Source organism: Aythya ferina, assembly GCF_964211825.1.
Source record: "Aythya ferina genome assembly, chromosome: 1".
Classification (NCBI taxonomy): domain Eukaryota; kingdom Metazoa; phylum Chordata; class Aves; order Anseriformes; family Anatidae; genus Aythya; species Aythya ferina.
This window is the reverse complement of record NC_140296.1, coordinates 25,186,533-25,208,521: the sequence shown is the minus strand read 5'-3', so window position 1 is coordinate 25,208,521 and position 21,989 is coordinate 25,186,533. Positions and strand designations below refer to the sequence as shown.

The 21,989-nt window shown below is 39.0% G+C and overlaps 1 protein-coding gene across 5 annotated transcripts in view; it reads left to right on the top strand.

Annotated features, from left to right (window-relative positions):
• The window catches only part of DCLK1 (doublecortin like kinase 1), a 240,959-nt gene that overhangs the window by 178,121 nt on the left and 40,849 nt on the right, over window positions 1-21,989 (top strand). For 4 of the 5 annotated variants that reach the window (XM_084511579.1, XM_084511577.1, XM_084511578.1 and 1 more), the window contains 4 exons: window positions 12,331-12,415; window positions 13,758-13,866; window positions 19,004-19,061; window positions 20,747-20,866. In XM_084511579.1, coding sequence (XP_084367705.1) covers window positions 12,331-12,415; window positions 13,758-13,866; window positions 19,004-19,061; window positions 20,747-20,866 — 372 coding nt within the window. Of the gene's footprint in view, window positions 1-1,366; window positions 6,236-12,330; window positions 12,416-13,757; window positions 13,867-19,003; window positions 19,062-20,746; window positions 20,867-21,989 lie in introns of those variants that run through there. The other variant, XM_084511581.1, reaches the window with a different exon arrangement.

Here is a 21,989-nt window from a genome sequence, read left to right as displayed (position 1 = left end):
TAGGACTTGATTTTCAAAAGCGTGTACCGTGGCTTACTGTATGTACACGTGCCCATGTAAAATAAGGATTCCAAGGAACTTAAATAGATCCCAGGGAATTAACATCCCTTTTATTTTTCCTTTGCCTGCAAGTAAAACAGAAACCTTTATAGATCATGTAGAGCCTTGTGAATTTGAAATTTGTAAAGGATTCATTTTAGGTAGTCCTTGTTTTATAAAATAGCTTTTGGATTTTTTTTAAAGTTACCTTCCAGTGATGACCGAAGAACAAAAACCCTAAAGCTGGCTCCATCAGCCTTCCCCTTCTTACCCATTCTTGTATTTTTCAGATCTTGCCAATGTTTTGTCTTGAACTTGTTTTGCTGTACTCTGTAAACATGTTTTGTACTTAAAGGATGCCCAGAAACAGCTGAAAGGTAGCAGAGCTTGGCTATGTGGTGCTGGGGAGGCAGAGAGCTGCAAGCCATGTGACTGCTCAGCACCTCTCTGCACCATCAGCTGTGCTGAATTCACCCTAAAAAAATAGTACTCTAGCCCAAACCGCTTCTCCTCGTTGAACTTTCTTTCATTCTGTGCTGCCGTGTGCCTTGGAGGAGGTTGTTGTGCTGTGTAGGTTGACTAGGGCAGTGTCTCATCCCCTAGCACCTCCAGCATTTGAGGATTATCTGATCACTCAGAGGATGCTCAGAGTGGGTGTTGAAAACTGAAGTGGATCCGTACACTCAGACTTGCTCTCTCTGCTGTCATGAGCCGGTTGCTTGGCTACCATCAGAAAGAGCCAGGACTGGGGGATTTTACATGCTGCTTTACACACACAGGCCCCCAAAAGTGGAAAAAAGATACTATTGTCAGTGCACTACAGGTAACGGCAGTGTTCACTGTCAGCATTCAGGGCTCAAATGCTGCTGGATCCGTGGTATATGGCCAATGGGTGGCAAGTTTTGATTACCTTGCAATGTAAGGTAAGCATTTGCTTTCCTACTGCTGGCAACAAAACAGCAAAAAGGGGAAATATATCCTGTTTTGGAAAAAAAGAGATTAAATTCATATTGCCAAGTCTCCAAACAATTAGGAGACTCTTGAAAAGTCAAAGATTGTTTAATAATGTTTAACAGGAAAGAATCAAAGGAAAAACTCACTGCCTCTTAGAATATCTTGTGCATTGAAACTCCAGATTTATTTACAGTGATCTATTTGTTGACTAAAAATAATTGTATGAAAATAAGCAAAAACCTGATTATATGGTATATGTGTATTTTATGTTAAACGACATCTTCTGGTCCACAGTAACAAAAAGCTTGTTAGACAGTAGCAGTGCAAGAAACCGAACACAATAAACAAATCTATACTGCACTTCATCTTACAGGACCTGTATCGCCCACTCTCCTCGGATGATTTGGATTCAGTAGGAGACTCAGTGTAAAAGAGAAAATGGAACAATGTTTATGGTTTGTGATTTGGTGAAGGTTTAACATTTTTAAAGAGAATAGCTGCTAATTTACAGTAATAGTGAATCACACAAAAGAGTTTTGCATATTTAATATTAAAAACACGGGGCCAAATTAATTCTAGTGTGCGGGGGTATTTTTGGCTTTACCACTGCATTTTAATGCAAGAATTTGTAATGAATGAGCCATTGAATATGCCCATCAAGTACAAAACAGCATTGTGCACACTTAAAGCAATGGAGATTGAATAAGGTAAATATAACGCACAAATCCATAGTGGGCACATTTATGAATAGCACTCTTTTTATCATCTGAGGTACTGATTATATGTTCTGTTTTTAACATAGGTATCTTTATTCATTTTGATACGAACAGTTAATGAATGCTTTGCTTTTACCAATGAATAGGTAAAATGCAGGAAAGAAAAAACCTGCCATATTAAACTGCTTGTACCACGCTGTCTGATCCCAACACAAACATTTGGAGCGCTCTCCTCTCCTTCCTTTCAGAGTTTGGTCTTTTTAGCTAAGTGAAAGGAAAAAGAAGAAATCTTGTGTGGTCGCAGAACAGAAAGTCAATGCTTTCAAAGCAAAGTTAAAGTTCTCTTCTTACATTCTGGTGAGTGTAAACAGACGAGTGGTCACAGGCAACATGAATGTTTTACCTTGCAAGAGCTGTAAATACTGATCATCCAGGTGTTGCAAGTAAATACGGACACATTTCTAAAAGAGGAAATAGGTGGGCCTGCTGGCTACCAGTGTAATCTGACACACGTATGATGACACCTTTTGGTAAAACACATTTTGCCTGAGAAACCTGTGATTATTTGCACTTATGTTAAGGACAAGAACATTTTTTGTTGGCTTGCAGTAATAAGGCAGTTGATGCCATTTTAAAATGAAAGCACACAGAAATGGCGGTGTTGTCAATCGTCCTCCTACTGACCTAATTTCTCTGCTTTCATAATTTCTAGAGGTGGTCGTTTTGTACAGCATGAATATGCAAAACTCCTTTAGTGTTAAAGTAGGTCATGCATTATAACCAGTTGCTTAACAAATATCTACTAATTTTATTTGTTTTCTGCTGCTTTATTGTGAGAATTTTAGTTGACTACATTAATTTACATAATAGCAATATTTCCTATTGTATGTTGCATATTCCTTTAATATTTATCTGTTATATTTAAGCCCATAGTGTAGTGATGGCACACTGTTCCTGTTTCATACACTTCTTTTCAGTATCTTAAGTACTAATAGTTTAAGAATTAGAAATTAGTGTGATTCTGATCCTCAGCAAAAATCTATAGAGATTATATTTTTGGTCTACTTAGTGATGATTTAATATATTTTGAAAGCAGGCAAATTTACTTAATAGAATAAAATGGTTAGCTGCCACATGCCAACTTTTAAATACAGTGAAATAATTTCTTCACACTGATTTGTCCGTAATAAAATTCAGCAGCTGAAAAATGTTGGCATGTGACATAAAGGCTTCGCTGTATCATTATCATTTTCTTTATGGAGGATATTTACAAAAACAAATAAATGGGCAGCAGAATACAAAACTTACCTTCTCTGTTTTCCATACTCGGTTCCAGTATCACCTGGAGGGAAAGTCACTCATCTGGCAGGTTTGCTGAAGCAGTTAGGTCATTTCAGTTTGAAATGCATGTTTTGCCATTCCTGCTTCAGACTTCGGATTTAAAACTGCTTCCAGCAATAGGAGCAGTCCCCCTCACGTACTCACAGGGCTGTCCTGTTCTACTGAAAAAGTGCACAGCTGTGAAGTTTCTTGCATTTTTGCCTGTTAGGAGGGAATGTCTTAGTAAAACGTATTACTTAATCCCAAGAAACCTGTATTATGTTAAGGTGCATTGGGATCAGCTTCCAAAAATTCAGAGAACTCCACCAGACTGAACAAAACACGTACTGACTTTTTGCAAATTGCTTTTTCGTGTAAAGAAAATAAATTCCAGGAATTTTATTTTTCCTCCCCTCTTCTTTATAGACTACTGCTGCTTAAGGCAGTTTATTAAGAATGTTTGCTCTGCACAGAGAGCCCAGCTTGCCAGCAAACAGGCATGGTGTGGCTTTGCCTAGCTGTGGAAAAGAAAAATGGAAAAATCAGTAATCGTTATCATAGCGAGTTTTCCATCAACACTGTTGCAAAGAATATGCTAGCCTATAACATTTAATCATTTCAACATATGACTTGTATTAAGGGGCAATTCAGGGGCAATATGTATCATTAATATTTCATTTAAGGAATGAAAGTCCCTTAGAGATTGAAAAGGTACACTGTTTATAGACTTTGAGATCCCTTTTGTGTGGAATGTAATTCCCATTATACATGAGCAGAAATGAAATGTTTCTTTTGAGCAAGACCAGAAGGTTTCAGTTTATTGGTGAAACCGAAATTGTGTTTCATGATGCTGTAGTTCTACTCACAACAGCACGGGTTTTAGTTTGTCCCTAAATTTCATCAGCTTCATTAAATAACAGAATAGCTCAAGTAACTTTATAGTGTCTGAACCTCTCATAGTTCTCTGTATGCTGCATTATTTGTGCCTACTGTCAGGTGATTATGATGTAGCTAAAGAGTTTCGTATAGATTGTGAATGCTTTGCTTCCCTTTGAGCTTTTTGAATACGTGTTTATTTCCCTAATGCTTTCTGCAACTTTCTGGATTATTTTTAATCTCTTTCCTTTTTCTTTTCTGCAACAAACAGTTCACATGTGAAGCACAGAACGTGTCTGTGTGTATGTACATCTGTGCACACACGCACACACAAATACATTCATTAATGGCTACGAAATCCATGCACAGTTAAGTCACATATGTGGCTTCTTTAAATGAATATGTGGGGAAAATATATGATGGGAAGATGTTCATCTTGTGGGATTCGCTTCAGCTCTGTTCAAGGCGATGGAGCTGTACCGATCTCTCCCTGCTGAGCAGTTCCCCTTAGGAATCCTACACAATTTTAAGAGATCTCACGTACAAACGAGGGCTTAGTTCTGCTCCGTTTTAAGTTGGTGGCAAAACCGTGATTGACTTCAAGGTAGGAAGGATAGGACCTTATGCACAAAGTATATATACACTGACAAAACATTAACCATAAAGCTGAAATGGCATTATTTTGACATGGTCAGACCTGTATCTCCTCATCAGCTGCACTGTTCTGCAGTGCAATTGTTAAGTCATGCAATGTTAGAAGTTGGTTCTTCTTGTTGTTGATATCAATAAAATTGTTAACATTCACTATCCTTTGTGAAAATTGCTTTTCAATTTTTGACATAATTCAGGGACAACACATTACATTTGGTTATTTTTCCCTTCAAGCCATTTCCACAGGCTGTAAAATGAAAATTCTGGGGCATTAATATTGTGAATATAAATGTGCATTATAAGAAGGGATACATAATGTTAAACAGTCTGGAAGAACATATGGATTTGAGGTTGTTTGACTTAACAATTCAAATAAACAGTAGTGTTTAGTTTTACAGTTGTGTATTTCACACTGCATTTGAACTTTCTGTGGTGTAGTACGTTACAGAAAATGTTCTCCAACTCTAAAAGTTTAAATTCATTAACAGTAATATAGAAAAGAACCTCTGATCAATCCAGGCTGCCTGTTTTGTCAAAAACAGTAGAAAAATAAACGAAAAATCTTTACGGTGCTAAATTACCTTGTCACTTGATGAATACTAAGATTAATGTCATCTGTGCTTTTTCTTGTATACAGCCTAATACAAGATTGCTCTTAATTTAATCTTCACTTTCAGTTCATCTGTTAGTGATAGCACAAGATCTTGTGAGTTATCAAGAGGAAAACAACCTTATGTTACTCAGCCAGCAGTAGCTTTACACACAGGTAGCAGTAAGCAAGTGATGGTTGCACTCATTTGAAAGAGGTGTAATGCCTCACAAGCAAATCCCTCTGTTCACAAGGCAGTGTTACTCCGAGCTGTGCTTGCTGTAGTAACACCTTTCGACTGGCTTGTTTTGCCTCTTTCACCGTGCACCAGATTTTTCGGGATGGCTGGGTGCCCTAACTCCCCACTGAAGTCAATGGATATGTAGATATGTTTGTCGTGTACGCACAACTTAATAGAAGGGTTAAAAACACACACAGAGCCTGCATACGTACTTGTATGCATTTTAGTGTCCGTGTTTGTGCATGTTGATTATATTCAAATTCGCTTAAATTAACCCTCAGCAGTGAAGTATGACAAAAGATATACTGTATTCAGCGTGTGCTTGTTGTCTGATGTTACATGAGGTAATTAGTTTGTGGTTTGCCCTGCGATACAGTGTTTTGGAGTTTGAGCTGTAGTGAAAGAGGAGCTACCAATGTTTGTGCTAAGACCTCTTCTTTTTTGTTAGTTGCACTATGATCTTGTAAATATTGGCACATTTCCAACATAAGTTTAAGATTTTACAAAGTTATGCATACAATTATTTTTTTTAAAGAAAAGTGCTTGGATATTTGCTTTTTAAAATATACCGGTTTTGTATTAATGTGATGCAGGAAACCAAAAAGATAGCTGTTGATTTATCAGCAAAAAAAAATGTTAAACTTGCAAAAAATAAATGCCGATGAATGTTTTATTTAATATAATCAGCTGAAGAAAATCACCTTCATTTTTGTGCCATTGTTTCATCATACTGTGTTGTACTTGTGTTTCATATTTGACCATGTCATCCTGGTTGCAATTTGTTGTTTCGCTAGATTTAACATTACTGTAGATTATTGTAAGCGATGTAATAAATATATTTAAAAAATACACACTGTTCAGTGAGTTTATTTTGGAAACGTGATTAACAGGCTTTAAAAAAATACTTGCAGTCGGTATTGCTTGTTCATTTTGGATCAGTATTGTCTATCTGACAGTTCACTCGGTCTAAGCATATGGGATTCATGCATCCCGGTGGGTTCCTTTAAATAGTGGATGCATTCAATGCTTTTTTCAATAATAAACTCCGAGCCATGGTATTTAGATGTAAAAGATCCTTCAAGGAAGAATTTGTTTTTAATGGGATTTATGGAGACAGTGAGTATACCTGCCTCGAACTGCTTATGGGTAAGAAGTGTGCACGCAATGGGGTAGATTTAAGTATGAAGTGGGAAAAGAGCATGCTGCATCCACAGCAAGGTACGAGCCCCTGCTGACAATTGAGCTGTAGCAGCTCTCTTCTCATGTCACGTATTAGGAAAACATGCCTGTAAAAAGCTAAGAGTACTGAAACATACCCACAGCGTTTTAAAGTATGTACCTTGTTTTGTTGATACAGCTTTCTACTCTTTTGCATATATGTTTATATATATAAAACATACATATCCTTTGCCAGGCTGATGCTTCAGGTGACTCTCAGACACTCTCCTAGAGAGATCTGTGGCCCTCCTAAAAATTCCGCTTTTGAAACCCTTTTCTTAATGGTAAATAGGTCTGCCTGAAAAAGTCATACGGACACAGAAAGGAAACTGCATTACAGAATGGAGAAATACTGGAGGCACAATAAGCTAGGTTTCTGTCTACCAAGTAACAGTTAAAAATATCAGGAGAGCTTTCAAAAGAGTTGCAAAACAAAAGTGGTGACTGCTCTGTCCTTATTTAGGTGGAAGAAATCAGAACCTCCTTTGACTGCCTTTGAATTTTTATATTGTAGTCGAGTGGAAAATTTTATCTGTGTACGGCTTTAGAAGAGGAAAAAAGAAACCTTCACATTGCACCGCTGCACATGTAACTTTTTATGTTAACCACGGTATGGATACAGTAATGCTAGGTCAACTTCCGATACCATGAACATGATACATCCATTTTTTTTAGATCATCAATCTTCTCTCAAGGATGCCAAAGGTTGAGGGAGCCTCCTGTCTGAATTATGGCTCAGCTTTGGAAGCAGCTGTTAGGAACTAGCGGGGGTTACATTTAAGTTTGCTGTTAAATACCATATAGAGAACTCTGTGGGTCTCTCAGAATTGCCTTGTTACTCAATTCAACTCAGTATATATAAGCAGTTGATGCTCCAGCTTAATTTTTTGTAACAGAACCAAGTGCTTCAGCTTGGAAGTTTAACTTCAGTCTGCCAGCTCCATTTTCTTGCAAACTCGCCCGGTTGTCTCTCTGTCCCTCAAAAAGGAAAAATAAGTTCACGACACATGCTGGGTTATTGCTTTTGCTGTTTGCATTTACCTCTTTTTCCAAGCTATGTAAATCCTGAACTGCATAAATGAAAAAAAAAAAAAACAACCAACCTTTAGATTTAAAATTCTTTTAATTCACTTGTTTAACAGTATAGTGCAAGGTGTAGAGCTATGGATAAGTAGCATATTGACATACATTTTTTATTACTCCTTTCCAAATGAAGCAGTTTATAAATGAATGTGGATCTTACGTGTCAGTTCAGTGCAGTGTCCGACTTTGCAAAGAAAACAGTTGCATCATTTCTCTTTCTGTACATGGAATTCCACTGGCTTCCATTCTTTCAGCAGGAAGATTTGAGGTTTCTCCATGAAGTAATTTTTTGCCAGCTCTGTACTGTTTACATGAAAACTTCTTTCCCCTCTCAGCTGGCTGGGCCAAAAATGCAAGTGATTAAACAAAGGAAAATCAAAAACATTTTTCTGCAGATAGAGTCAGGAGCTGGAGTTTCAGTGTAACCCTTTGTTTCTCTTTAAGCTGAATAGTAAGGAAAACTTGGTTTGTCTTCTAAAAGTTGCATCCAAATATATTTGTTTTATTATGTTAAACCAGCTGTCCTCTGCTTAACACTGCTACATATTACAAGAATTTGGTGAGTCCTTCAGAGTCCTAACTGCACTGTACTGTTGTCTTTATTTACCATTAACCATGAGGATCTTTAGGCTGTGGAGCTGGCTGTGTCAGAAATACACAACAGCTACCTTGCAAAGGTTACTTATAACCAAAGTGAGCACTAGCATGGGCTCCATAAGAGCTGAGCTGTTTTGCTTTGTCTTTAATCCTATTTCCCCTTGCTGATTTGAACTTTATCTTAAACATGCTACAGACACACGTAGCTTTTTCTCTTCCCAGGCTTTTAAATTACATAGGATTCTTGGGAATAAGGAAAACCTTAAGAGACATCACTTAAAAACATCAAGAATTCCCTCGTCCCGGGCCTCATTCCTGCATTTACAATTTGTTTACTAATTTTAACCTTTGCTTCATTAATGCCATTTCTCAACGAGTATAACTCTGCATGAGTTCCAGGCTTAGCTTTACACCTGTGTGCCTTTCTGTTACTCACATTTCATCCAGATGCTTCCTTCATGCCGTGAAAATACAAAGGAATCTATTGTTGAGAGAGCTTGTAGGCTCCATATGTGCTAATAAAGGTTTTGAGAGGTTTGGAAAATATAATGCAGTGTTTGGTTTTTAAGATTCAGGAATCTGAGTTGCATAATCAAACTTCTTTGGGCATACTTGTTTAAGTTTCCTTTCATAATAGCTGATAGTGATAGTCCACAAGGATTATTCCTGCTGTTGAGTTGAAGTGTGGTTTTAAGATTAATTTAGGACAAAGGTGAGTATGGGGAGAGAGAAATTGCAATAATATTTATTTTACTGCCGTTTTTCATGGATTTAGCACAATTTCCACTGAGATACAAGCTATTCACAAAACAGTTGCTAAATAAATCTCCCAGTGAGACACGGATGAAACTCTAGAGCACTAATGTTTCCATTCACATCAATGAGATGTGTGGTGTGTTGGCCATCTGTTGTATAAAACTGAATAGGATCTGAAGTCCTTACACCAAAGACCTGATTTTTTTATGCCATCGCTTTTATGGAGGTGTGCCATAAAAATGGCCATGTGCCGGCAACCTGTGCAACGGGACCCCTTTAAATCCGTGTCAAAGCGATGACATTTCGAGCACCTCAGCATCTCTTAAAATTAAAACAGCTAATTGCATTAAGGTCTGTGTGTTGAAGAGATTATACTCTTGCTTAGGGTTTGTTTTTTTTTTCCTCCCATCTGTAATATCCCTAATGGGGTCCGCAGCTGGGAGAACAACAGCGTGCACAACAGACTGCCTCGCAATTGGCAAGCCAACTGGAAGGAACACCAAGACCCACAAGGATTGCTGGACCCGGAGGGCTTTCAGCTTGAGAACAACGAGCTAATTAAAGTCTAAATAAACGCAATGTCCTTCTAGCTTAAGTAAAGATAAATAAATAAGTGCCTGCGTGTTGTTCCAAGGGGGCTGAATAAAGACCAAAATACTTGTGTGTCATGTTTACCTTGCAACATCTCCTTAATTGTGGAAGGTCTGTGAGCAAACCTATGGTTCCTGATGGTTTCTAATCTGTTGTTTTAATAGGTGGGGTTCAGCAAAGGTAATAAAATATCCATTTTCTTTGTTTAAAGCTCAGCACTTGCTGAAGTGCTGTGCAGAAGTGGGACCTAAAAGGAGTCTCATTTCGGAAGGACCGAACAGTTGCAGTTCTCAGCTCAGCCAGAGCTTGAGGATCCTTGAGAAATTAGGTTCCCAGATAGAAATCTGACCCTCTCTAGGCACTCACTCGGTGAAGCTGTGGCCACCGAGATAGGTCTGGGCTTTAACATCTCCCATGCTCCCAGATCAGGACAAGGAGTGCACGACTCTGTGAGGAGGCCGTCGAACTGCCAGAGGAAGCAGCAGAGGGGTGCAGTCAGCAGTGCTCGACCTAACATCTGCCAAAAAGTGTAATCTCACAGTTCAAAATGCAAAAACTGAACAGAGTAGTTGTTTGATAACCTGTTGAAATATTGGAACTAACCTTTAAATGTAAAGATTCGTTTAATGAACTGAATATATAATAAATAACTAAACATTGCAATTCCTTTAGGAAAATGCTGTGGAGTGGAAAAACAAGTAAGAAATTGCATGCCTAGTCTAGGAAAACAAACAAACACAGCAGAATGAGCAGAGAAAATATGTATGGTTGTGGATTTTTCCTGCTAATTTTACAATCAGGAATGTAAAGGAAACATTTCTCTATCGTTATGTGCATGTAAAAATAACGAGTTTGAGAATGACTTCTCCAGCTCTGAGAGATCATAGCATTTTCCCGGTACCTTGATCCTCCTCTGCTCGTTTATTCAAAAATGAACCTGAGGTAAGTTTTTCCTGAGATGTCTAGCAGAATTTAGCATGGGAATAGCACATGCATAAACATGTCCTCATCGTGAAACGAGGCTGCAGTGTCTTAGTGAACTGCATAAAATCAGCCAGTGCTCGCTTCTGTTGTCAAGAGGCAGCAAAAGTAGTCCAAAAAGTGATTAATGGAATTTTTAATTCTGCTCAAAGCTCAGAAGAAATGCTTGGATGGAAGAAAAGAATGAGCTGGGCTGGGCTTGATTAAAAGACGAAAACAGGCCAAGAATCTCCTCGTAGATGGGCTGTGTGCAAGCTCTCCAGATTATTTAGTGAAAAGCAGGCTGAGTTCAGCCTTTGTCTCAATCATCTGACCTTAATCTATTGTGGGAGAAATTAGAAATCTGTCTTTTCAAATGAACTCAGCACACTAGCCAGCTTTTAACTCTGCTAACTGCATTCTCCCTGGCTCCATGCTCTGCACAATTTGCAGCTACTGCCTTGTTAGTTGTTCGTGCTGCAGTTGTCTGCTGCGCCACAGCAGATGAGGTGGTCCTGCAGAAGGTCTGCTGCCTTTGTAAAGTGCATTGACACCCTGATGGGCATCCAGATACCTTGCAAACACAGACGAGGAACCAATCCACAGCGTTGCTTACATGTCACAGCCTATGATTTATATAATATATAGACAGGAGGTGACTGAATACTGCAGTGCTTTGTAACCTTTCAGCATGCAAACTATGTGAACCTAGGAGAGTTTTAGTGCTGGAAATCCTCTGAATACTTCTAAACTCACATTGCAGCGTGAGAACCTGAAGAAATGCTCATTTTTGCTCTAAGTTTAAGGGACCACGGTTACATTTGTAGCTTCCTCTGGTTTCTGCTGAACATGGGAAAATCCTGAGGATATATTTGCCTGATCGTTATACAGCACAGGATAAAAATTTTGAATGAAATCCAGCCCATCTCGTGTCTCTGTGTTGTTTCATCCACCTAGATGTGTGATGAAGCAGTCTTCCTGAAGTACATAGCTAGATTTTATACAGAACTGATAAACAGAGATAGGTTTCCCAAGTGAGATCCTGCCTGCTGTATTTTCAGCATCCAAGCTGGGAGGCTAAGGGTTTCCCTCTGGAGGCTGTACGGGTACCTTGCTCCCCCTGTGAGTTGTGTAGGCAAACATAAACACTCGGTGTACAAGGACTTAAAACCAACGTACAGACCCATGCCCTCAAGTGGGCTAGATCTGGTCACTTTATTTCAAAATAAAAATAAAAATATTCACCCTGACATTTATTTTAACCGTACATTTTCATAATGATTTCTCCTTTCTAGAGCACAGCTGGGGAGGTTTTCACCAGAGGGGGATTTTCAGAAGTGAGGAATTGCGCCCAAAACAAAACCAGCTTCAGTCAAAACAGATGTTTGTGCTCTGAGTGCCTGCTAGGTTAATGATGCTGCTGAGGGAACAGCTTCCTGCCTGCAGAGGGCATACAGCACCTCAGTTTTCTCTGCCAAAATATGTGTGGAGTAGGGAGAACGAATGGACCACACATAAAAGCATCGCTGCATGTAATGAATCGCGGATACCCACGTTTAAACGGAGTACTGAAAGTGCAACTTCGGTGGAATAATTGAAATGTTCACAAACATCTTCATGTCCCTCCACAAAAGTGAATCAATACTTTGCATACAACACTGAAGCCTCTCTGGGACATGCTGTGGGTACTTGTGCTCCTTAAAAATCATATGTTTTCATTTGTGTCTCTCCATTTCCAGAGCTCCCAACACAGTGGCTCCTCTACCTCATTAGCATCCACCAAAGTTTGCAGCTCTATGGATGAAAATGATGGACCTGCAGAAGGTAACGTTCGAGGGCTGACATTTCAAAGCAGTCGATGTAGTGATAACAGCAGCTGTGTAGGAAATGAGTCATTCTTCCTGCCGGAGAAAGTGGGAGCAGTGCAGGCTGGATGACTCGGCTCGGAGGCTCGGCAGCCTTGGCAGAGCAGGTCAGGTTTGCTCCGGATCACATCTGATCTGGACATCCCTGCTCCGAGGTGTCTCTGTTGTAGGATGCTCTAGTTCCACAGGTGACCCAGCACTGGCTGGGTCATTTTACCGATGTTTTGTCTCATCTGTCACAAAACCAAAGAGCATGCAGCGATTTGGGGTCTTTGCTGAGTGATAACTGGTCTCACCGCATAGTAAGGCTTTGAACGAGGTGGCTGAGGGATAATGTCTGCTCTAACACTACCAGTTCACACACACGTATACCTAAGTGTGGATGTATGGCCTTGTCTGATAGTAACTCCTCGTGCTGCCTATGGACTCAGGCAAACCCCAGCCCCCATGTGTCATAACATTCACTTTTAATACTAAACTGGAACAAAGGACTGATAAAGATATGATACAGTTAGAAGGCGTTGTCTTAGTGAAAATTTCTGAGGTGCATTTTTCGTTACAATATTTGTATAGTAGCTTGTATCAGCTGCAGTTTACAGTTGGCTTTTAGAGGCATGTTAGGTATTTGTAACACGCTATTTCAAATACATTTAAAAATAATGGTACATGAATGAGCACTAAAACACATGAAACTACAAACTTTTCGTATGCTTAGACACTGTGTAATGCAATTTTACCTAAACATCTGGTGCCCAGGTTGCATGTGAGGTAGTATTATTGGGAACATTTGTTTAAAAACTAAATATTTAATATTGGGGGAGGGGGAGAACTAGCACTTAGCACATGAGGAGTTTTATGGATGTCTCAGTTTACAGGATGTAATAAAATAAGTGCTTGAGTGTTGGACTTCTTTGGTACATATATTTAATCATGCTGTGTCAAGGAGTTCCAACCCTTTTTGGAGGCTGGTCTGCGCTTGTGCAGTTCACAGAGGCCTTTTCATAATTAAAAAAATACAATTTTGGTTTTGTCCTGGGGGCATATTGCAATGGGAATGGTAAACTATGTAACAGTCGAATGGTGGTATGTTTGAGCCCCCAGAAGTCTTATTTTTCATTATTGTATCTGTGTGAAACCTGTTGAGTATATACTATGTCAGCAGCATGGTTTCACTGTACAGTAAGTGAGATACTGACTCTGAATGGTTTCCAGGCTCCTAAACCATAGACTTAAAATGCATGTTATGTGCAACATCTGTGTTTCCTTCACTAACAATAAAAATGTACTAATGATTCTTTCAGAAGTGTTGGAGGAAGGTTTCCAGGTTCCAGCATCGATAGCAGAGCGATATAAAGTTGGAAGGACTATAGGAGATGGAAATTTTGCTATTGTGAAGGAGTGTATAGAAAGGTGAGAAGGATAATTTGCTTATTACTGTAAAAGCAATCATTAATGCCATGCTTTTTCTAGATCATGTCTTTCTTTGTAGAATATAGGACATATGGAGTAAGGTAATGTCTCAATGCCAGATGGAAAAACTAGACTAATGCTCTCTCATGTGAAAATAGAGCACATCCAAAGTCCAAGGGACAATCTATGACTTTAATTCTTTGTGGGGTTTGTGTTTTTTTTTTCTGCCGCACAGAGCATGATTTTACCAGTTCCTTGTATCTTTCCTCTTGCACTGAAATAACATCTTTTCTTGCGGTGTGTTCTTCCAACTTGCCATTTTCATTGCACCAGTTAATTATTTTACATCTAGGAGCATTCATAAAGATTTCAGGAAGTTTTCTGTGTGGCACAGTGATTACGGAAAGCACAAAAAGATGGCTTCAGATCCATCTATTCTTCCGTCTGACACTGTGGAGTACCTCTTCCATGCTTATCTTTAATAAAATGTGCATCTGTCTCCTGCTTGCTTTGTACCATTGCATGAGCTCCATCTAACTTTAGGAGTCTGCATTGTAGACATCAACAGCTAACTACCTCAGTGCCCTGTGCAGGCAAAAGGGGAGAACAGTCACCCTTGAAGACAGACAGACTACTTATAGAGATCCACTCTAGGTTAGAGAAGTCACAAGTCACCTCTCACATCTGTGTTGCTGAAAGTGTCTGGGTTGACCAGCTTAGATGTCAGTTACTAAATATATTCAGATGAGCGTTGCCCATCGTGTTTGAACTGGCTGAACCCAGCATTTAGAGTGTAAAGTAGAAGAGAACAGAAGACGAAAATGCTGAGTAAAACTGCAGGTGCTTCTTGGTGGTATTGTTAAAACATTGGAGAATATGGTGTAAAAAAGTCAGAAGATACCTGTATGTGAAAAGATTTTAAGATTGTTCATGTTAGATGGCAGTAGTGTATGAAAGGCAAAAAAAAAAAAAAAAAAAAAAAATAAAGCCACAGCTGGAGATGTCCAAAAGAAAAAAACAATAGAGATGTCAAAATCTGATAATGAAATTCCATGAATGAATTTTTATTTCCAGTATTATCATATCCTAGGCTTCCAGAAGACTGTAGCCTCACCTTTGGGCTCAAAGAAAAAATACTTTTGCTCTTTGCCTGTAATAATGTGATTTTAATCCTAGAGACTAAGTCAAGAATAGATCTCATGACAATGATAAATTAGCTTGGCTGGTTTTAAATGCGAGTCTCCTTGGAGAAAGACAGGTCCCACTTTGGATCTGACAGTGTCTGGCAATTTGGAGACCATTAAGGCAGCTGCTGGGGAAGGAGAAAGAGGGAAAAGTGACTTTTGTATCGGCTGACGGTGTGCTTGTGGAACTTGGCCCACGCTGTTGTGAGGCCTTCAGGGCTCTTCCAGAGGGAGTTCATGGTGGAGCTGGTCGTGCAGAGGGCAGTAGCTGTTCAGATCAAACTCTAGGGTCTGAATGCTGGACTGGAGAATATGGAAGCCTAAGGGAAGCAAAGCAAAGCAATATGATATTAAGAAAGCATGATACTACCCTACAAGAGAGAGGTGAACTGATGGAAAGCATGAGTGAACATCTCACTAAGAAAAGAGAAAAAGGAAAGCGGAAAGTGAAGTGAGTACTGACTGAGAGAACAGGGTTACAGGGCAGAATAATCCTTTGTGGTTTGGGTACACTGTCATTCAGAGGAAAATGTTGGCTGTGCTGAGAGCTAGTTTGAACGGACCAGTGTGCATTACCACCATTTCCCAAGCTGAGAGAAAAGACATGAATAATATTAAATATAGGTCCCACCACAACTAAAAATAATACTGATTATAATATACTAGGGAGCTTAAATGAAATCTGTTTCCTGCCCTCTTGTGTATCCTCCCAGTCCCTGAAGTATCTTGTACCATGACGTATTTAGTGAATATACACTAAGCTAGCATGATTACTTAGATATTCCCAAATAAATACTCTCATTGTTTCTGAGCCATACCATACTGCAGATCCCTTGTATATCAGAGAGTTACTACACCGAGAAAGCGTGAACATTAAAACAAAATAGAATTATTTCTGTTGTTTTCCATTTCCAAAGCAGGATACTTCTGCCATCACAAGTGTGGAGGGTAAAATTAAAGGCTCAGAGGGTAAATTAAAGCCAGTATGTGTAAAACACCTTCAAAAACATTCTTCACGGTCTTTCTAAGCAAAAAACACCTCACTTCAAAGTCTGATATGTCCATCATTAGCAGAGCCAGAATTGATGGGGTGATACCTGGGACAGAGGACTTTTCCACTTGCTATTGACGTTCAATTCCTCTGTGCATGAGACTTCAAAGGAATAGTGCCGTGAGGTGTTAAGCAAGTAGGAATGCTTCTTGTTATACATCTTCACTGATCACATGGATATATCTTCTCCATAGCTCCACACTTCAAATGCATTCACAGGCGTTTTCTTCTGACAATGAACAGTATAAATAGAAACCAAAAATGATCTTCAAAATTTTCGTGTGGGGATGTTCAAATTCCATTCCAGGCATTCTTTGCACTCCTGAAGGTGCACACGCACAAACAAAAGTAACGTGCACACAGAAGTAATAAAGGTTGATTTTTGACTCAAGCACAGCGGAAATCACAGTGAACTTTGCAAAAGGTTAAAGCAGATGGAGAGTGTGGCCCAGAGCCCCATTGCGAACTGGAGGTCTGATGCTGTACCCTGTGCTAGCACTGTGGTTCCAGACTTTAATCCCGCAGTAATGTTTCCTACTTCATGTGGCACCTTTTTATTGTTCAGTTTAAGTGGTAGGTGAGAGGTGATATGCCTATTTCGCTGTGGCTTTCTGGCACTGCCATGCATATTTTTGGCGGGTCTGTAACTTAAAGAGGTTCCTGGGCTGCTGACAGCCTGCGGTTCTGTAGCTTTTTAGGGGAAAGGATTTGCATTATCTTTGCTTTAATTTTCTTTTTGCCAAAACAAAGAGCAGTCAGAGTTGTCATCTGCTCATTACGTATCTGCTCCATCATATGCGCAATTTGTACTGTGGTGTTTTCATATGTGTTCATTTTTAACTTTCAGATACTTCCAAATTCTGACATTTCCTCACTAGCTCATATTTCCCAGTGTTTTCGAGTACATGGAGTCTCCCATGGCCAACAAAAACCATCAATTTCCTTTCTCATGACAGAAAGGAAGCATTCCTAGGGCAACCAAGGAGCTTGAAAGACACTCCTGCTGAAAGAGAGTGTGTTTTGTCTGAATTTGAACCCCAGATATCTTAATTTCTAATATTCCTTCTCCTACCTCCCCTTTTCATTCCCCAAAACATGGTGTTGATAACTCTGCCTGTCCTCTCACTGTGCTGGGTCTGTAGCCACCAAGCATCAACATGTGGAGTGTGCCCCATTTCTGGGGGCTGTAGCATTAAGCCCTCTGTCAGGGAAGTACAGATAGGAAAAGCTTTAAATTTTTCTTTGCTTAAGCCTTGAACATCCATGTTTTCCAAGCTGTAAGCATTGGCATCATCTTTTAATTGATGTCTTAATACAGTCTGTCCTGACACTCCCTGCTGACCTGTGAACTTGAAGTGAAGTAATAGGCTTGTTTTTTTATTCTTTCTGCTAATGTCCCCATGGCCCTTAAATTAATACCTACTGGTACATCATTGCCAGAAGATATCTGTATGCTTAAATATGGCAATAAAAATGCCCAGTCGTTTTAGTAATGCAGTGCTTTCAGCTTAGGACTCACTCTGCATGTCCTGCTTGACAAGCTGTGCACACCTCTAGGCATATTAATTTCTTCATTTAACCTACATATCAATTTAATGGATCAATTTAACTATTTTTTGCTAAATGAAGAATGAAAAATCATGAAGTCACAGAATGCTTTGGGTTAGAAGGGACTTTGAAGACTACCTAGTTCCAAACTGCCATGGGCAGGGACACCTCGCATTAAACCATGTTGCCCAAAGCCCCATCCAGCCTGTCCTTGAACACCTCCAGGAATGGGGCAACCACAGCTTCTCCTGGTAACCCATTCCAGTGCCTCACCACTCTCACAGTAAAGAATTTCTTCCTGAAGTCCAATGTAAATCTCCCCTCTTCAAGTTTAACCCCCTTGTCCAGTTGCTACACTGTCTGATAAATATGTTTTGGGGGTATTTTTTTAAAATCCAAATACATGCCTAAGGCATATGCCTTATGTAAATTGTTTAAATTTTTATTACATGACAAAAGCTTTTTAGTAAGAGATTTCTCCTATATTGCTCATTCTCCATTTAACCCAATAGTAAAATTAGAACTTGGGACCAGAGATTCTTGGTTTCATCCTTGCAGCCTTCTTTTGATTTTATAATTTGATTAAGAAATGGAAGTTGATCTTGTGAACTTGTCTATAGGCTTTGTTTTCTATTTTAATATTCTATAATATCTATATATGTAATACTGATAAATATTTTATGGTTTCCAAAAAATAATTTAAAGAAACACCCAAAAGGAAATGTGTCCTAAAACTGAATTAATTTTCTATGATTTCTTAATGTCTCCAGAACTGTTCACACTCTATTCCATAAACATCTTATTTAATTCTGCTAGATATATACATGTATTTACAGAATATGCAGAATGTTATTACAAGGTGACCAAGACTGACTTTTTTGTCTTAGCAGTTGTGCGTACAGATGTATAGGTATTTTCCACAGCTCGTATTTTGTTTTATGGAAAACAAAACTTTTAATTCTTAAGAAGAAGATTGGGATCTCTAAATACTGTGTCGGGTTTTGTATAAAACTGCGGAAAAAAGATCAAATAAAATCAGTATAAAATCATAAATAAAAACACTATAAAATTAAAAAAAAAAAAAGACTTTGTTTTGAAAACATTGAAATATCTTTATTAAAAAAAATATGCTTTTTTTCTCAGGCACCCATATTTAATAAATTGGGCTCAAGTTTACAATTTCAGATAAATTTAAACATTTCTTGACAAAATGAGTACTTGGACATAATTCCTGCCTAGAACATAATTCTTACCAATCATTAATAATGTACTCAAATGACAAATAGAAACTGAACTGAGAAAAATAGAGAAAAATATTCAATGTAATTGAACGTACATTTTTTTCTTTCCTCAGGTCAACTGGTAGAGAATATGCTCTGAAAATAATCAAAAAAAGTAAATGCAGAGGAAAAGTAAGTACAAAAATTCAAATGTGAGCAAAATGTGTTTTTTTTTTTTTTTGTTTTGTTTTTTCAAGAAACATTTTATGGAAGATCCATTTGGGAAGCTGTTATATTTATCTTCTGCCTGGCAAGTGTTAACAACCTTTTTGACTGAAGTCTTTGCCTGTCCCCTTGAGACCCTTGGAGTATCAGGATAAAAAATTACAAAATGCCTTTCAAGATGCATGGGTTGATTCTGCATTTGGTTGGTTGTGTGTAGGTATGTGCGCTCCCCTTGTCTGCAATTATCTTAGAACCATAGAATCATTTACGTTGGAAAAGACCTCTAAGATCGTCTAGTCCAACCATTAACATTGCACTGCCAAGTCACCCACTAAACCATGTCCCCAAGCTCCCAAGCTCCACGTCCAACCTTTCCGTGAACACCCCTGGGGACAGTGACTCCACCACCCTGGGTAACCCGTCCCAGTTCCTGACTGCACTTTCTGAGGAGAAATGTCTCCTCATGTCCAACCTGAACCTCCCCTGGCACAACTTGAGGCCATTCCCTCTAATCCTATCACTAGTTACCTGTGAGAGTCCTATCACTAGTTATCTGGGGAGCTGACCCCCAGCTCCCCACATCTTCCTTTCAGATAGTTGTAGAAAGCAATGAGGTCTCCCCTGAGCCTCCTCTTCTCCAGACTAAACAACTCTAGTGCCCTCAGCCGCTCCTCACAGGACTTGTGCTCCAGGCCCTTCACCAGCTTCGTAGCCCTGCTCTGGACACGCTCCAGGGCCTCGATGTCCTTCTTGTAGCAAGGGGCCCAAAACTGAACACAGCACTCGAGGTGCGGCCTCACCAGAGCTGAGTGCAGGGGGACAATCACCTCCCTGCTCCTGCTGGCTACACTACCCCTGATACAAGCCAGGATGCTGTTGGCCTTCTGGCCACCTGGGCACACTGCTGGCTCATACTCAGCCAGATATTGACCAATACCCCCAGGTCCTTTTCTGCCAGGAAGCTTTCCAGCCACTCTTCCCCCAGCCTGTGAATGCGCATACAGCTTTTATATTCCCAATACTGACAGTGAAGAAACCATATAGTACAGAGTGTAGGTTTGTGCAGGAACTGTGGGCCATAAACCAAATAACTAAAGACATACACCCAATGGTACCTCACCCTAATACTCCAATTGAGACAATATCTGAGGAGGATTCTTTTTTTCAGTATTATGTCTCCTATCTTTCATAATCCCAGATGTCATAGAAAAAAAATAATATAGCAACACCAGTCATTGAGTCTAATCAGTATCATCAGGTTAATCAAGTTGATGTCAGTTTTATACAAAATGAATTTCTGTTACCTTTAAAATTTTTATAACAAAAGATTCTCTCAGAAGACGTGATGGTATTAGTAAATGGACAAAAGATTTAAAAGCTTCCATACTAAATTTTTCTCTGTGTTGGAAACACATCTTTTCCTGCCTTTCTTTTTGGGTGTTCTATTCTCTGTTCTTTTTTCAGTTATCATACTGATGTTGTTTCTAGTCTTGTTTCTTCTATATTGCCAGAGGCAACAGCTATAACCTTTTTTTTTAAAACCCTGAATGATCCATGTAGGTCTCAATTCTCTCTGCATTTGGAAAATGTACATGGAAGTGAAAGTTTTTCCCACCAATCTATAGTCATTGAAGATTTCTTTTGTGTGGCAGGAACACATGATACAGAATGAAGTATCTATTCTAAGACGAGTCAAGCATCCCAATATTGTACTTCTGATTGAGGAGATGGACATGCCAACCGAGTTGTACCTTGTCATGGAACTTGTAAAGGTGAGTATTTTGGAGTTAAGCTCCTTATTAAGAACTTTTTCAACCATATTCAGAAATCACATTGGTACTAGAGCTTACTAATAATCATATAATCCTAGAATAATTAAAACGGTTGGGTCTTGTCTAGCACTCTACTGAAAGATGTGTAACCTGCACTCAAATGCTCCTTATAACTTTCAAATAAATACTCATCTAGCTTTCTGTAAAGCCCCCTCAGAAGAGCTCTATGGATAGTACTTCGGACATGACCATTTTTATTTGCTCCTCCAGAAGATTTCTCTTTTAAAAGTTTTCTCTTAAACAGAAGGCATCTGCCTGGAGGTGAACTGAAAGGCCCCCCACTTTGTATAGGTATAAATACCAGCTTTCAAAATTCAATATTCTTTGAAAAAAATAGAGTTTAATTACATCTTACTAATTTATATTAAATTTAAACAATATTACTTGTCTCTTTACTGGTTTATATTAATGCACTTTCAGATAATAACCTAGATTTCAGCTGGAGGAGAGGGGAAGTGAAAGAGGAGAACCTGCTATTTAAAGCATGGCTCTGTTCTGAAAACAAACTTTGCAAATGCAGTATTTATATTTGGAGCCCTATTTATTCCTTCATTGTAACTTCCAGATCTCATGCATTTATTTTGTTCTCTGGTGGAATTACATATTCAAAATGGATTACGAAACTCAGACCAGGTCATCTCTTGTCCCCATACTGTCAACAAGACAGTGTATGAAGTCTGAATTTAGCTCTCAGTTCTGGTACTAATACACAAGTATGTCATTCTGCATAAAAGGTGGTAAAATACTTCTGAGTAAATTATCCTAATGAGGACAGAAAGTAACTGAGGACATTTTGTCCTCCATATCTATTGTAACAGAATACACCTGTTTTTCACATTGATTATGAAATCAGCAATTCTTCTTCCTTCCTCAGCTCTTCTGCAAAAAGGAAATTCCAGCAGCCACCTCCAGACCTGTATCTTGACCAGCAAGTTCTCCTGAGGCAGTCTCTCAGGTCTATACCTGGGAAATCCACTGATTTAAGTGTTTAAGGACAAATATTATAGTAAGGAAACCTTGGCTGTGCAGCAGCATTTAAACACAGGCCTATTGTATGTGGATT